The sequence below is a fragment of the Planococcus citri genome, chromosome 1 (assembly GCF_950023065.1).
Source record: "Planococcus citri chromosome 1, ihPlaCitr1.1, whole genome shotgun sequence".
Lineage (NCBI taxonomy): Eukaryota > Metazoa > Arthropoda > Insecta > Hemiptera > Pseudococcidae > Planococcus > Planococcus citri.
Genome location: NC_088677.1, coordinates 62,845,860 through 62,861,073, shown reverse-complemented (window position 1 = coordinate 62,861,073; position 15,214 = coordinate 62,845,860). Strand labels below are relative to the sequence as shown.

At 32.7% G+C, this 15,214-nt stretch overlaps 7 protein-coding genes across 11 annotated transcripts in view; 6 read left to right on the top strand and 1 right to left on the bottom strand.

The window, feature by feature from the left end:
* LOC135833239 (phosphatidylethanolamine-binding protein 2-like) lies at positions 1-1,292 on the top strand. Its single transcript, XM_065346944.1, has 6 exons — positions 1-182; positions 272-379; positions 450-585; positions 673-873; positions 972-1,059; positions 1,148-1,292. Exons 1-6 carry the CDS (start codon positions 135-137, stop codon positions 1,275-1,277), a joined length of 711 nt encoding a protein of 236 aa, XP_065203016.1. The 5' UTR covers positions 1-134; the 3' UTR covers positions 1,278-1,292.
* The window catches only part of LOC135833255 (leucine-rich repeat neuronal protein 1-like), a 579,754-nt gene that overhangs the window by 463,113 nt on the left and 101,427 nt on the right, over positions 1-15,214 (bottom strand). The gene's annotated exons all lie outside the window — the stretch shown is intronic.
* Positions 2,121-2,857, top strand: LOC135835492 (protein D2-like). Its single transcript, XM_065349763.1, has 4 exons — positions 2,121-2,229; positions 2,334-2,510; positions 2,589-2,670; positions 2,749-2,857. The coding sequence occupies exons 1-4, from the start codon at positions 2,121-2,123 to the stop codon at positions 2,855-2,857; spliced, it is 477 nt and encodes a 158-aa protein (XP_065205835.1).
* Positions 3,033-5,887, top strand: LOC135833241 (putative odorant-binding protein A5). 2 transcript variants are annotated; one of them, XR_010556426.1, is made up of 11 exons: positions 3,033-3,175; positions 3,252-3,353; positions 3,445-3,577; positions 3,645-3,815; positions 3,911-3,992; positions 4,161-4,662; positions 4,736-4,825; positions 4,890-5,022; positions 5,116-5,301; positions 5,372-5,435; positions 5,522-5,887. XR_010556426.1 is itself a non-coding variant. In XM_065346947.1 (6 exons), exons 1-6 carry the CDS (start codon positions 4,618-4,620, stop codon positions 5,616-5,618), a joined length of 615 nt encoding a protein of 204 aa, XP_065203019.1. In that variant the 5' UTR covers positions 4,520-4,617; the 3' UTR covers positions 5,619-5,887. The 2 variants fall into 2 exon arrangements, 1 of the variants encoding a protein (XP_065203019.1); XM_065346947.1 differs by lacking the exons at positions 3,033-3,175; positions 3,252-3,353; positions 3,445-3,577; positions 3,645-3,815; positions 3,911-3,992 and having other exon boundaries at positions 4,520-4,662.
* On the top strand, positions 6,004-7,582 carry LOC135833240 (protein D3-like). Of its 2 annotated transcripts, none has more exons than XM_065346946.1 (7): positions 6,004-6,143; positions 6,217-6,289; positions 6,411-6,515; positions 6,596-6,728; positions 6,813-6,989; positions 7,067-7,160; positions 7,265-7,582. In XM_065346946.1, exons 2-7 carry the CDS (start codon positions 6,236-6,238, stop codon positions 7,383-7,385), a joined length of 684 nt encoding a protein of 227 aa, XP_065203018.1. In that variant the 5' UTR covers positions 6,004-6,143; positions 6,217-6,235; the 3' UTR covers positions 7,386-7,582. The 2 variants fall into 2 exon arrangements, with proteins under 2 accessions (XP_065203018.1, XP_065203017.1); XM_065346945.1 differs by having other exon boundaries at positions 6,213-6,289.
* Positions 8,397-9,793, top strand: LOC135833238 (putative odorant-binding protein A5). Its single transcript, XM_065346942.1, has 6 exons — positions 8,397-8,535; positions 8,610-8,723; positions 8,808-8,928; positions 9,004-9,177; positions 9,265-9,340; positions 9,416-9,793. The coding sequence occupies exons 1-6, from the start codon at positions 8,479-8,481 to the stop codon at positions 9,690-9,692; spliced, it is 819 nt and encodes a 272-aa protein (XP_065203014.1). The 5' UTR covers positions 8,397-8,478; the 3' UTR covers positions 9,693-9,793.
* On the top strand, positions 9,998-12,012 carry LOC135833237 (putative odorant-binding protein A5). The gene is made up of 6 exons (XM_065346941.1): positions 9,998-10,208; positions 10,293-10,382; positions 10,453-10,573; positions 10,735-10,932; positions 11,004-11,088; positions 11,166-12,012. The coding sequence occupies exons 1-6, from the start codon at positions 10,164-10,166 to the stop codon at positions 11,416-11,418; spliced, it is 792 nt and encodes a 263-aa protein (XP_065203013.1). The 5' UTR covers positions 9,998-10,163; the 3' UTR covers positions 11,419-12,012.

Below are 15,214 nucleotides of genomic sequence, written 5' to 3'. Positions count from 1 at the left end.
GGGCATTTTTTATCTACTACGTTCATTAATAAAATACCTACGTAAAATTTTGGTTCTAAGTTGATTCATGAAAGACACTACACCATACAAATGTGTTTGAGACGTGTTATTTGTGTACAATATTCACCTGTACGATGTTGAGAAATTGCAGGCGACAGTTTTGGATATTTTTCGTAACGTTTGTAAGTATTCGTAAATGGATATAAAATTTAAAAAAAATAATCTCAAATAAATAAACCTTCATGTGAAATGATAATATCTCTTGTTACAGTTGAAGATATGCTTTTGCGAAGAAGATTTAACCGAATTGACTCAGAAAATGATCGATGCCAAAATCATACCACATTTTATTCCAGTGCCTCCAAAGCATAAATTAAAAGTACGTAAAAGTTGGATCTATGAATCTAAGTATATGATTCATGAGGATTCAAAGTTTATTTCAATGATAGATTTATTACCCTATTGGACCTCGAGAACGAGAAGTTATCACCGGAGAACCATTGAGAAGATGGGAAATTGTAGATCAACCTCGATTAGACTTTCCCAGGGATAACGCAACAAAATATTACACTGTTTATATGGGCTGTGAGTTCTGATTTTTCTGTTTGAACATATTTATTCCAAATAATTATGCAAAATCTTATTCCAAAAAAACCCATGTTCTATGTTTAGCTGTCCATGAACCTGTTCCTGAACGAGAGTTTGATTTTTATGGCGATACGTTACCACCTGATTACCCCATTCCTACAACCGATGAACCGCCCGCTATTCAGCAAATCGAGCATTGGATTGTAATCAACGTGAAGAGAAATTACGTGTATGGTGGCAACATCATGTTCGATTACATTCATCCTGGCAAAGCGCCAAAAAATGGTAGGGAAATCCACCAAAATATCTAGTATGCTGAATATTTCACCAACACCAATTTATGCAGATAAAATACATTTAATAATGATATTTTTATGTTGCAGTCACTGAATATTTCCCAATAGTTGTTTTCCGTCAACCAGGACGAAAGAAGATGAAATTCGCCTCAGATGAAATAAAAGACGATCCTGGGTAAGTATTTTAATAATATTTTCTGCATAGTCGAAAAAAAGGAATTTTTTTACACATGTATGTAATTCATGTTCTATGTGGAAAATAGGTACGATTTTGGACCATTTCATACGATAGAAAAATTCGCCAAGAAGTATAATTTAGGTGATCCATGGGCAGCAGATTTCTTCACCACAGCGAAGGTCAACTTTTTCAAATTTAGAGATGATTGTAAATAAATAATTTGTTTTTTATTCTTATTTCTCAATTGACACTATTGTTAGGTATGTATAATAATTATGTAAAAATGACATCTTCAGAGCATCGAATTTTCATAAATTATTTTTATAAAAAATGGGAATGGAAATTCTACTCAAGTTGGGATTTTTGGAAGATCCTCTTATGGAAGAAGTCTGATAAATTTCTTCATAAAAAAATTAGCAATTCATCTATGACTCAAAGAATGAGGTGAAAGGGGGAATTGGGAACTTTTGACTTCAAAAATCATCACAGAGCAATAACTTTTACTGAAAGACTCCCACGTCGCAAAATCAAAACAAATAGGTAAAAAGATAGGTAGTAGGCGCACTAAATTCGATTCAACCAACGTACGAGAAATTAATATCCGAAGAATGAGAAGCCAAAAAATAGAATTTATTATCGAACATCATTAATTACCCAATGAACTTCACATTTTAAAATCGGATAGAAACATACTCATTTCTCCTGCGGTGCTGCGTAAATAAAATAGGTAACGATTTCCATCATGTTTTGGACTAGTTTACGAAGAATCTTAATTTTTATAGCATTTTTTGTAAGTATTAATCACTTATCGAAAAACTTTACAAATATCTATTTTCATAAACCCAAATAAAATTATTCATTCAGCTCCACAATGGTCTCTGCGATGATTTCAAACAAAAAATGAAAGATTTTGGTATAGTTCCTCGAATAGTTCCAGTGGCTCCAGAACACAAATGTCGAGTAAGCAATAATTTCTATTTCAAGTTCAGTCCAGTAAACTTTTTATAGCATTTTCAGTAATCATTTGACATTAGATTTTTTACCCAGTTGAGGGTGAAATGATAGAAATCAAGACCGGCGAAACAGTCTACGCGAATGTAACCAAAAAAGAACCAGTTGTAAAGTGGCCAGTTCGTGAGGGTAAATTTTACGCTTTGTTTATGGGTGGTAAGTATGTATATTAATTTTATTTTCCTCTCGGGACGAAACAAGGCAATGGCGAAGATCCAAATGAGTTGTAATTTCCTAATTTTTGATCATCTTGTACGTAGGTCTAGCTCCTATTTATGATCTCGCTTGGGAAAGAGGTTGGGATGAGTCACTCGGTGATCAAGTAGATCAACAATGGGAAAACTGGGTCGTTGTAAATATACCTGGAAGCGGTCGTAAAGTCGATTTTGGAGAGGAACTAGTATCTTACTATCATTTACCAGTGCCATATAAAAACAGTAAGGATAAGGATAAATTTCATCCGTCATTACAATTTTATTGTGTTTCTTGGATTGTAATTTGAATAATTTGTTTAGCCACCGATCGTATATCATTTTGGATTTGGGAACAGCCTGAAAAGTTTGAGAACCCCAAGTACGACAGAGGTATCGAAAATAGGTACGTAGAAATTCTCGAAAAATGGAAACGAATCTAAAATTGATTCATCTCGTATTAATGGTTCAAATCAATTTACAGGAATCGATTCGGGGACAGGTATATGATTCAAACATTCACCAAGCAATTTCGACTTGGCGACCCATGGGCAGGAGATTTTTTCGTTCTGTCTCCATTTCCACAATCGTAGTCCATTTTAGAAAATGTAATAAATTGTACATAATTTTTTTTTCTATAAACTACGTTCTTGAATATTTATTGTAGACCATTTCAATGTTGAATATTAAGGATACCTACCAAGATGCCATTACAAAAAATACTTGAAAAATTATAAAAATTTTATCAACGAAATTCATCAATACCTCGAAGTAGATATTTATCAAAGCAAATCTGATAAGCTTTGCATATTCATTTCGATGTAAGTAATAATCTCGAGAGCATAAAAAACAATTATTTTGTCATGTTTGAACTCAAATCAACATGTGCCTTAAAGCTTTTAATTATTTTGGTACGTAAGTAGCAGTAATCAAATCACTCTTGAAAGAATTCAAATTCATAGAAAATATACCTAACTAATTTTTCAGCACACTATTTTGCATACCGATGCACTAGATCTGAAGCAGAGAATGATCAACCACAAAATTATACCAGATCTCATTTCAGAAGCACCTTTAAATAAGTTGCAAGTACGTAGCAAAAATCGTATTCAATCAATTACAATTCCGTAAGATCCTCATTCCTCAGTAACTTTTCTGAGAACATCTCAACACTTATTAGATTTTATATCCAATCAACAAAACTGTCCAAGAAGTCAGAACGGGCCAAAGCCTTTTACACACCGAAACTGAACATGAACCTCAATTAGTATGGCCAATTCGAGAAAATACATGGTATACTTTATTCATGAGTGGTATGTACTGTTTGCTTCGGGAATTTTTCATTTCTCATTCACATAGGCAAACATATTTATTTCATAGTTCGAGCGCCAATTTACTTAGTCGAACGTGAAAGAGAATTTAAGCCTTCGTTGGGAAATCAAACTCACGTTCAATGGGAAAATTGGATCGTTGTTAATATACCTGGAATCAAAATTTTAAACGGATCTGAGCTTCTACCTTATCGACCTTTGATAACACCTGTTCCAAAAAGTGAGCAGCTTTCAACATGAATTTTCATTCATTGATACAGTAAACATAGCCAAAGTAAATTACCTATCTAATTCTTGATTTAAATGAATTCACAGCTCAAGATCTTGTAATGTTTTTCGTTTGGGAGCAGTCAGAATACCATGAATCGATTAGGTATGACAAAAATATGGGATCGAGGTAAGAATATACAATATACATGTATTATAAATAATAACATTATTGGTAATAAAATTGAGTACCTAAAAAATGCAAAACTAAGTACATATGAGCAAAAAATTGAATAGTTCTAGACAAAAATCAGTAAATTTTTATAAGATTTATTAATGATTTTTTTTTTTTAAACAGAAGTGAATATGGAAATACGCAACTGATCCGCACATTCATGAATCAGTTTCAATTGGGAACTCCATGGGCTGGCGATTTCTTCTATTTAAGATGTGCTATTTGAAAAAATGTTCATCTACAGATATCATATATTATTTGTAAAGTTATTAGATATTAACCGTATTCATAAATTTTCAAATAAAATTCAAGTAAATTACAAATTTTTCAAACACCCAATTTCCCATGACATTTTTGACAAAAATTCATAAGAATGTACCTTTTGAGAGAAACCTAATTCATTTCAGTGATATAGGATTCGGGTTACCTAATTTACCGATTAAAGATGAAATTAATCATTTCTATCATTCATACACATATCAATAAATTTCATCTATTATCAAGGACATCATCTTTATTTTTCAACCAGAATGATAACGACAGCGATGGCACATGATGCATTTAGTCAAAACATTTCATAATGTTTGGAATCACTTCAAATTGCATAATTTTTTTCTGCGCTTCAGTGGGTATTTTCTTATGAAAATTCAACCATTCTCCCATAAATTCTAAAAATTAACAATTACGCAATTTTTCAGCATTATTGTCTTTGTAACTATACCGAAAAACTGGAAGAATTGAAGATCATCCCCGATATTATTCCAGTTCCTCCGAGTCAGTTGTGCCGAGTAAGCAATTATTCGTTTAAAAATTAATTAAAACCAGTTTCATCTATTTTATTGATATTTATAGTTTGCTTATTATATTGGTAAATCATGGAAAGAAATCAAAAGCGGCGAATCACTTCTTTATACCGATCTGAAATATCGACCAAAATTGAAATGGCCTGCTTCAGAAGATACTTTTTACACTCTGTACATGACTGGTAAGAAAAAAAGCTCACAAATTTTTACAAATTTTACATTCATACAAGAGTTTTTCATTCTTTTTGAGATTTGGATTTGTATTGTACTCGCAGGCATATCGTTCGTAGATCGTAAAAGATTTCAACAGGAGTTCGAGGAATTGGCAAATATAGAGATTACCGAACCTATACTCACTCGCCATAAAGAATGTTGGACTGTGATCAACATACCTGGAAATAATATCAAATTGGGAGAAGAACTATTCGCTTACAAACCAGTATTGATTGATATGTTTAATGGTTAGAAAATCAAGGTACACCAGATTCGTTTTCAATCATTCTCGCATTCCTAATTTTGACAATTTCTCAGTTACCGAGTACCTGATCTTCCTTGTATACAACCAAACTCGAAAATATCACAGAATGGAGCCAAAGTTAGTTTTTTCGATTTCGAATAATTTGTAAATTAAGCAGTAACCAGTAAAATCTCTTATCAAATTAATTTTTCATACCAAAATAGAGAACGATATCCGAGGAGTCCCAGTGTAAAAGAACTGACGCAGAAATATCGTTTGGGTAATGCCTGGGCTGGAAATTTTTTCATCGTGAATACTTGAAAATGAATTTTTAGAGGCAGATTGGATTAATTGGACGAATACACCGACGAATATTTGGAATATTAGACATTTTGAAGGATTGGAGAGGAGTTCATCTCATTCACGAGACATTTTTTTCTCGAATTTTCAAGACTATGCCAAACTGACTTTGAATATTTATTTGTTAATTATTGATAAGTGTTACCAAAATTTTGAAGCAAATGAAAGGATTTTCTTTATGTAGTTTTCAACGTTTCATGTCAAATTCAATACATAATTTGTTAAGAGGATCACTCCTGAAAATGTTTACTTTCTTTCAGCATGAAAAATCGACGCAATAGGTAGATATCATTCGAAAAACTATCACATCTTCTGATCTAGATTCGAAATTGATTCGTTAATTAATCTTCACTGTATAAACTCGATAAAAATAATGTGCAGCATGATTCCTGAATGACCAATTTTTCTTGTGATTTGACAAAAAACAAACCAAGAGTATCAACATTTGACTCAAAAAACCGAAAATCAAATGGATCAAAAAAACTAGTAAGAATATTTCTCAATAGAATTCGTTTACGTGGTTAAAAAATTTCATTTCGGCTTAATTTGTTCAAGATAGGAAGAGTACATATTTTATCATGTTGATGTTCCATTGCCATTTTCGACGTATTTGTATAATTTTCTCAATACTGGTAAATTTTCATTTTTTCATTCCTTTTAATTATTTTCTACAAATTAATTCAAATACTTAACGTGCTTCCTCATCTCTTGGTAATAAATTCAGTAGGTACCTATTATTTTTGATATTTGTAGATCAATTTCAAAACAACATGCTCAGACAGCGATTTCATACAAAGAATGACCGAAGCTCAAATCATCCCTCTGATTACTCCTAGAGCTCCAAAACATGAAATAGACGTACGTACGTATACTACATAATAAAACACCCCAATCATTTCAGAACAAAGAATACAAAGTAGGTATAACTAATTTCACAGATTTATTACCCAATCGAAGGAGTATTTACGAAAATTAATGCAGGAGACATCCTCGACGAATACTTTGTACAAAAACAACCCGAGCTGACTTGGTCATTCCGTGAGAAAACGTATTACACACTTTGCATGATTGGTTTGTAGACGTAATTTAATCTTTTGATTCTCTCAATATCATCAGCCTATAGTACATCAAGCAATTCCCATATCTAATTTACAGGTATGACGCCGAATGACTTAGACGTTGAGTTTTCTGGTTCATCTCAAGCTGAAACTTCGGAAAGACCGCTAATGCAACAATGGGAACAATGGCTCGTGATCAATATACCAGGTTTACATATCAATGAAGGCAATGAACTAGCAGCTTACGAACCTCTACCTTTACCACTGGAAAATGGTAGTAGAATAATTTTTTGAATAATTGAATATGATTCGTCGAACTGACTGACTCAAGACTGAAAAACTTTGTTTTAGCGACGGATTGTTACATATTTCTTATCTACGAACAAACGGAGAAATTTGAGAAATTTCAAGATCTCATGATGACCAATACTTCGGGTGAAGACGAGTAAGGATAAAATTATAACTAAAATTAAACTTGAAAGTAGGCCCACTTGCAAGTTGCAATGCCCATGTTCTCAGGTAATTTAAATCATTAATTTTTTTTTCTAGTTATCATTCGATTGAGTTGGCAAGATATTTTGCTGAAACGCAACGACAAACCGATCCTTGGGCTGGTAGTTTTTTCCTCGTAAACGGGCCAGGGCCAGTTCCAGAAAATATCAGTAACTAATACCCTGATTTACTAATAACGAATTAAACAGTTTTGCAACACAAAAAAAACACTCATCGCAAATTAAATATTTTTTTATTAGTTTCTTTTAAACGTAGAAATAAAAATAGGTAATAATGTAATGAAAAAAAGAAGACCTCGAATACATGACTTTCAAGATTTCATAGATCAACAATAAATTGTATAAAATATTTTTACTGTCGCAATAATTATTTATTTTGTTTCATGAAGCATTATGGTATTTCGGCTTGGTTTAGCGTTGGATTGAAGAAGCTTGAGTGGAAATCATATTGACTCAAAAATCGTTAATGCCCAAATTTCTAGGAGGAAATAGGTCAAATAAGTCAAAATAGTAATCAATCGATAGGAAATCAAAGGTACTATCAGCCTCCTAAGGCAATTTGGAAGGGAGAAAACCGCAGTTATTTTCTTGTTTTTTTGACCTTTAAAATTCATGCCATGCTCCCCATCCCTCCAAATTAACCTAGGAGGCTAAAATTTGGCATGTACATCTGGAGGGTGCCTTAAATGAATTTTTAGGAAGTTTCAACTTTTTGACTTCTACTCACCTGTCTCCCCTGGAAGGAGCAAATTATCTAAATGAGGTGAGGGGACCATCCGAGGGAAGCAAGGAAGAATCTAGCTTGAACCACCTGGCGTGAAAATTAATAAAAAGCAATGCACTTATTGGAAAATCAGGCTGGAAGCAACATATTATTTTTTTAAATCCTGTCTCATACATGGAAAGTTGGTTATGCTTCAGATTTTTAATAATTCATGCTCGCATCGATTCTCTCAATTTTTCTTCCGATACTTCCACTTTTGTTTTTGATTACCCATAATGATCCAAGTTCTGGATGTTGGGGAGGTTGAAAAAACTGTATTTTCTGAAATGGATTCAGGAAAAATTTCTTCAACTCCTGACTTTTTAATTTAGGAGAATTAAAATCTCAAGGCAAAAATTCATTCTATCGATAAATTAATTTAATTTCGCTGATAGTGCTATCAATTTTTTAATTTAAGCGCTAATGAAAGACTGAAATTCATTACACTCTGAATAGATGAATGATGTAATACACCACCATCTCAAAACATGCTTAAAATCAGTATTTTCAATTGTGTTTTCTTTTTTTGCATAATTTATTGCAAGGTAAGAATTTCACTTTTTAAAGAAAAACTCTCTTGCACTTCAACAATCCGATAACCGTACTTATTTACCAACAGGGAAAACACCTATCATCTAGTCAACCATCACAAGTGGATATCCGACAAGTATTAAAAGATGAAGAAACCATACCGTTGCTCGTCGACGATATATCTACCGATGAAATTTGCAAAGTAAGCAGATCGTGTTTCATTTTCAACCCATCAAAGTTCATTACACTTTAATTGACTCGATATCATTATGTTCCGATACAATAGGTGGTTTACGAAAATCAGACCATAATTCCGGGACAGCTTTTACGCGGTAATCTAACTACACATCCGCCAAATATGACATGGCCAGCAGATAATAATTCGTACTATTTAATATACATGAGTGGTGAGTTTATTCATTCTCAAATAGGTTAGGTATAGCCTAAATTTGAAAGAAAAATTTTAATCGAATTCATTTCAGGTATGACTCGCTGGTTGCCTTTTCATCCAACGATAATGCCCCTGGAAGAACGTCTTTACCCGAAAGATATCGAATGGGAGAACTGGGTTATGATAAATGTCCCAGGATGTAACGTTTCAGCAGGAGATACTCTGGCTGATTACATTTACCCAGGATATCCAATAAGGGATAACAGTGGGTATTTTTTTTTCATTTATGTGAGCAAGTTAATTTCACAAAATTAGGCATAAATAGTAATCACATGCATTTTGTCTTTTACAGTGAGAGAAAAATTTACGTTCTTTGTATACAAACAACCGTACAAGTACAAGTACCATGTATTAAGAGATCATTTAGAGTACGTTTATTTTCAGTACTCTATGTGGAGTACCTATACGAAAAACACTAATTTATGTTTTATTTTTATATCTAGTAAAGCGTTTCCAGAAGAAATCACATTCAGAAATTTCGTCAAGATGTACAAATTGACTGAACTCGTGGCTGTCAACTGTTTTCATACAGAATGGGATGACTCTTTTAGGCATACGATGAGCTCTATGCGATGGGAGCATGATGTTATGTACAATGGCAGCACCAGACCGACCATGCCTTATTTTAATTTATCTGGTTTACCAGAAATAGATTATAAAAAAATAGTAAAAAAATTTGGCTGGGAAAATTATACCCTTTCCCCAGATCAACTCGAATAAGAAATTTGTATGCTTATGAAATCGACATTTGTAAAAATGATAACTATCAAAAGTATTTAAAAATGTATGATTTTTAAAAAATAAATAAAAATTAGATATTACGCCTGAATTATTTAAAATAGTTGACGAATTGCACATTGAACGAGATAAACCTAAATGAAGATTTTGGGCTATAAAATTACCTCAAAGTTCAAACCATGTTAAAGAATCATAAAGAATCATACTTTCCACTATGAGAGGAGAAGGGGAAGACAATTCATATTTTATCTATCAAAAAATTTCGAATTAAATCAAGTTCTGGTCGAGTAGTCTCTTACTCCGAAAAAAAAAACTCATGATAATGATGATTTTCAAACGAGTAAGTAATTCTTTTCGTCATCTTCATGCAACAGAAGATGAAAAGATACGATCAAAATATACCTAGGTTAAATTTTTTCCAAGTTGAATAGATATCAGATAGAATAGTTCAGTATGTTACGTTATATCACGATCGTGTTGTTGATTATAGGAAGATTAGTAAGTAAATTATGAATTATGAATTTGAGATTTTCCAATAGTAAAAACTTGAGCAAAAATATTGATGTAAATACTATGTCATAGGTTAATAGTACGAAAAACATATCAGAAATAATGATAGAACAAAAAGTCATTCCAGATATAATACGTGGCCCCCCTAGAGAATTATTACAGGTACTTTCAGTTATCTCCACATCCAATGAATGTAAAATTCTGAAGATCGTAACTACATCTTCTCGTTTAGGTAACTTTTCCTCATGGAGACATTGATCCAGGTGTAACTCTAACAGGAAGACAATGCATCAAACAACCTAAATTGAACTGGACCTCTGAAAAGGATTCTTACTACACAGTTATGATGATAGGTAAGAATCTTTATCCAGTTTCAAGAACATTCACCTAATCACAGGAAGTTCATTGACTCAAAAAATATAGAGAAGAAGAAATATTGTACATATGCCATGTCACTTTTTCATTCATTCTCAATAAGAATTAATTGATCACCTAATTTCAAATGTGTACACAGGAGTAACACCATGGAAGCAAGAGGTACACATAAGAAGACCATATTTACCTCACATTGCCCTGGCTGAGGCCACCATCGAGCCACCGAAAATTCGAAAATCGCTTCATTGGTTGGTAGTAAACATCCCAGGAAATAATTTAGATAAAGGGCATACGAAACAAGTTTATAATCCTTCCATTCATATTCTGGAATCAACGTGTAATCATTTTTTTAATACTTCGATATGAAATTTTCCAATGTCTGCCAATAAAAGAAACATTGTTTTGCAGGTTCTGAAAGATTTATATTGTTAGTTTTCAAAGAAAAAGGAAAGTGTAATTTTGACGAACCTCATCCAAAACTATTGAAAAATAAGTAAGTCTACAAATTTCCCAGATAGATTAACTTCAGTTCAAGAACTTTCATTTTATTTATTGAAGTCATTTTTCCAGAAATTCGACTGATTTAAATACAATATTCATAAATACGGTGACGTACTTGCTGGATTATTATTTTGAAGATGAAAATCCATTGGCTGCAAGTTATTTTGATAGAGAAATCAACGTGAGAGAAGATTCTCAATTTAATAGCGCCGATTACGAAGTGATCAACAATTTGAAAAGATCTCCGAAACCGAAATCAACAAAAAAAGTAGAAGATTCGCTAGAAAGAGTCACACTTATCACGCTGAATCCTATAGTTTGAAATAAGTTTTCTTCGTGACAATTTGCCATAGGAAATTATGAACGACATCTTAAAAATGAACGAAAATGAAGATCTTTTAAGAATGCATTGCATACCTACCTACCAAATTTTGTGAGATGACCCAAACGTTCGGTAAAAAAATCAGACAATTGAAGGTTGTACTTGAAAAATAATTTTACCCCTTCGTTTTACAAAAGTCATCGTAATTTGCTCGATTTTTTTCTTTTACGTACTATCGCTTAATGTTTCATGCAATTAAGTGTGACATGTAATGAAAATTTTAATCAAAGAATCATAAACATAAAAGTATCATTTCGACAAAGCTAAGATCGTATAAACACGTAGACTAAAATGCTTTTCAGCTCATTAAATTCAACAGGTCTACGAGCTGAACTTTAAAGCCTTTGGAAGTAATGATCAACGTTGATCATAAAACAATCCAAAAAACCACCCAACCTAATTACCTACTCGCATTGTAAAGCATAAAATCCTAAAATTACACACTTTCACACATGTATCTAATCTACCTACTTTACGAGGATTAAAGTGAATAATGTAAAAATAGGTACCTAATAAACAGTTCTTATTATTTTTTATTCGAATTGAACCATTTTCGCAGGTATTTAAAAAATCATACCTACCATTAAAAAATAATTTTAACTGAATATCTTTTTCTATAAGTAAGTACACATTTTTCTAAAACAATGATTGTGAATTTAGTTCAAAGACTAATTCACAGCCATCGTAAATATCAACATTTGGCACAGCTCTGTACTACAAAATATTATTGGTTAAAAATACAGAGTACGAGTTCCAAATTTACGGATTTTTTCGCGATAATGTACCTATCGAATAATTGCACCTTGTAAATGTAAGCTTAACTTACTTACATTTTTTTCCCCATAAGATTTACTGCAATATTAAAGAAGCAGATTATTTCTTCAGAGGACAAATCGGAGAAAATATGGTATCATCTTTTCTCTGAAAATTCGTATTTCCATTTACCAACTTGAACTTCGTTTTATCGTCTATGAAATTTTTACTTCCAGAGAAATTCTGCTCATACAGAAATAGAAAAATAGTTTTTCAGACAAGAAATTTGCCCAAAGCTGATATGTACTATTTTTTCCTAAACATGAATGTTGTTCAAGTCTAGACTCATTTGAGATGATTGAAATTTAATACCCAGCTGAAAGAAAGAAAGATGATAAATTCAACATTTCGGTATTATTTTTGTTACTTTACTTCCCCGATAGAATTTAGGACAAATATTCTGAATCAGGGTGATTAATCAGTTATGAAATATTTTAACCAGAAATAAGCCAACATTAGCCTTACGTATGTTGGAAGAAAAACAGATAAAGCTCGCCGCTAGACTTTTCATATGACAGGTTAAGTACATACTAAGTGCATAACTCAGACCCCAGATTACTTGATACAAGTACTTGACTACTTTTTTGAATCTTGAATTGAAAGGGTATAAAAAATGAGCTGAAAATATGTTGCACATTCTAACATGAGCTTTGGACGAAAACAAAACTAAGTTTAGGTACAAAAAATAAAAATAAAATAAAATAAAGTACATAAATTTCCAATCAAATCCTTGCAGTTTTCATCAAAGCTATACTTTATATTTGAGAATATTTCTCAGAGCCCCCTTTCCCCTCTCCACAAATGAAAAGGCATTCTCAAAAATTAAGTTCTTTCATAGTTATCTTAGCACCACATTCAATTTTCTTTTGAATTGGAAAAATAATGAAGAAATTTAGAACCGAAAATGCAGAACCTTTTCTATTTTGAGCATAACTTTGCTACTTAAAAAGATTTTCGCAGTAATTTCAAAAAGAGCCAGCATAAAAAATTAAGTTTTTTATTTGAACAAAAGCTCATCTTGAAATTGAAATTTCAACGCTACATCAAGTTTCAAAATAAGTTACCAAAAAAAACAACAAAAAAAACACCAGACCAATCGTACATATCCGAAAATAAAAGTGAAAAATTAGAAATGGAATTTGTTTCTATATTGTTCCTTTATTTACCAGACTATTATGGTTAAACTATGGGTTGAATAACGATAAAAATGCATTAAGAATCCATCAGACTTCCTTATCCTTACATGCTACATCTTTCAATTCTCTTTCAGGGTTTGCAAAAGGGAGTAAGGTGATTCCGCCATCATCGACATCGAAATACACCACACAACCTACAACGAAATTCGAATAAAGGGTACGGTAATAGACTGGAAGCAATGGGTAGTCATAAATATTCCCAGAAGCAGGATACACGAAGGCGATACACTTTGTGCGTACAGCCCACCAGGGTTACTAGATAAAAGACCGAGTAATAATCAATTTTATTTCAAAAACGGGATCCGAATTTGCTTCTTAGATTTTACAGAATAAATTAATCATCTCGTCATTCACCGTTTTTAGCTTCGGATTATATTGTATGTACTTCTGATTCACCGTAAAAAAAAAACAGTTTACGAGAAATCAGATAGTAAAATATCCAAAAAGTTATTCCACAATAGGGTCAACCCCCCCCCTCTCCCAAAAAAGGGAAAAAAGAGTCTGGTTAATTAAAGGTTGGCGGTCATTGACCTCAAATATGAAAAATTGACATTGAATACACGGGTTTGCTCTGGAATACGATCTTGACCACCTCAACACAATTGAATTATTTCAAAACTAAACGAACTAAAGCAGCATCTTACAACTTATAAGAATGAAACAAAACATCGTCCTAAAGCAATTCATTTTTTCACAGATGAAGATCTAGTGAGCATTTATAATTCAATACACTAGTGAAATGAAATTTCTTGCCAATTTTTAGATCAAGCATAATACGAATACGAGTCAGTCAAATACGTTCGCAAAAATTCCTCTTCGATTTTCGCGAAATGCCATAAACAAATCTGAAAAAACAATACCTACTCATCTTCTTTATTTTCCAAAGCTCTAAAATAAACACTTATTCCTAAATAATTCGACATTTTCTATTCCGAAAACATTCGCAGCTCAACAGAACGATTCATTAAATAATGATCAAGTCGATGAGCTCGTGTATACGACGACAGACGACATCTCCAACCCTACGGATTCTTTCGAAAGAAGTATAAGTACGTATAAAAAAACCTTGGAAATTTCCATCTCATTCCAAACATTCCCAGACGAATTCTTAAACGTGAAAAAAAAACACCCAGCCTTGGAGCGAGATAACAAAATCACGGCAAATTTTTCCATTTCCATACGCCCTTTGAACCCGTTAATTTTTATTGTCTTTCGTCTTATCTGTCGGAAAAACCAAAACTATGGTATCTTTCGCGGCAATACCTATCCAAAGTAAAAATTCATCGTTCGGTTTTGGTCGCACGTCGCTCGCTCGTTCGCACAATGAATGAAAATATAATCAAACAAGGGCGAAGGTGATAAAAACGGATATGAAGAAAGAAAAGGGCAGCGAGCGGGTAAGTGAAATGATTGCAAGGGCGCGATTAGGGTGTATAAAAGCGAAAGTGTTGAGTGCAGAAGCTAGCAATTTCCCCTTACGGTATAAAATGCCCTCCTATCGTTAGTATTTTGATATATGGCAGCTACATCCTGCTCTTTATGTTAACCAGAACATGCTATCTGTTCCATTTAAATTCGATTCTGTTTTTCATTAACGGCTTCTCTCAGCCACTCGGGTAATAAAACGCGCCGCGCCGCGTATCATAGACTAAAATTTTACACCCGAATGTAAGATTAGCGAAGGATTTTTCTGCCAGCTTGGTGAATTTTTTTCGCTTTCGCGTACA

Excerpts from the sequence above, each read along its gene's own strand:
- LOC135833239 (XM_065346944.1), top strand. The coding sequence starts at position 135 with ATGTTGAGAAATTGCAGGCGACAGTTTTGGATATTTTTCGTAACGTTT. Across the intron at positions 586-672 it reads TTACACTGTTTATATGGGCT|CTGTCCATGAACCTGTTCCT; the intron begins GTGAGTTCTGAT and ends TTCTATGTTTAG. Across the intron at positions 874-971 it reads TGGCAAAGCGCCAAAAAATG|TCACTGAATATTTCCCAATA; the intron begins GTAGGGAAATCC and ends TTTATGTTGCAG.
- LOC135835492 (XM_065349763.1), top strand. The coding sequence starts at position 2,121 with ATGATAGAAATCAAGACCGGCGAAACAGTCTACGCGAATGTAACCAAA. Across the intron at positions 2,511-2,588 it reads ACCAGTGCCATATAAAAACA|CCACCGATCGTATATCATTT; the intron begins GTAAGGATAAGG and ends TAATTTGTTTAG. Across the intron at positions 2,671-2,748 it reads GACAGAGGTATCGAAAATAG|GAATCGATTCGGGGACAGGT; the intron begins GTACGTAGAAAT and ends ATCAATTTACAG.
- LOC135833241 (XM_065346947.1), top strand. The coding sequence starts at position 4,618 with ATGTTTGGAATCACTTCAAATTGCATAATTTTTTTCTGCGCTTCA. Across the intron at positions 4,663-4,735 it reads TAATTTTTTTCTGCGCTTCA|CATTATTGTCTTTGTAACTA; the intron begins GTGGGTATTTTC and ends GCAATTTTTCAG. Across the intron at positions 4,826-4,889 it reads CTCCGAGTCAGTTGTGCCGA|TTTGCTTATTATATTGGTAA; the intron begins GTAAGCAATTAT and ends TGATATTTATAG.
- LOC135833240 (XM_065346946.1), top strand. The coding sequence starts at position 6,236 with ATGTTGATGTTCCATTGCCATTTTCGACGTATTTGTATAATTTTCTCA. Across the intron at positions 6,290-6,410 it reads GTATAATTTTCTCAATACTG|ATCAATTTCAAAACAACATG; the intron begins GTAAATTTTCAT and ends TGATATTTGTAG. Across the intron at positions 7,161-7,264 it reads AATACTTCGGGTGAAGACGA|TTATCATTCGATTGAGTTGG; the intron begins GTAAGGATAAAA and ends TTTTTTTTCTAG.
- LOC135833238 (XM_065346942.1), top strand. The coding sequence starts at position 8,479 with ATGCTTAAAATCAGTATTTTCAATTGTGTTTTCTTTTTTTGCATAATT. Across the intron at positions 8,724-8,807 it reads CTACCGATGAAATTTGCAAA|GTGGTTTACGAAAATCAGAC; the intron begins GTAAGCAGATCG and ends CCGATACAATAG. Across the intron at positions 9,341-9,415 it reads GTATTAAGAGATCATTTAGA|TAAAGCGTTTCCAGAAGAAA; the intron begins GTACGTTTATTT and ends TTTTATATCTAG.
- LOC135833237 (XM_065346941.1), top strand. The coding sequence starts at position 10,164 with ATGTTACGTTATATCACGATCGTGTTGTTGATTATAGGAAGATTA. Across the intron at positions 10,383-10,452 it reads CCCCTAGAGAATTATTACAG|GTAACTTTTCCTCATGGAGA; the intron begins GTACTTTCAGTT and ends CTTCTCGTTTAG. Across the intron at positions 10,574-10,734 it reads CTACACAGTTATGATGATAG|GAGTAACACCATGGAAGCAA; the intron begins GTAAGAATCTTT and ends ATGTGTACACAG.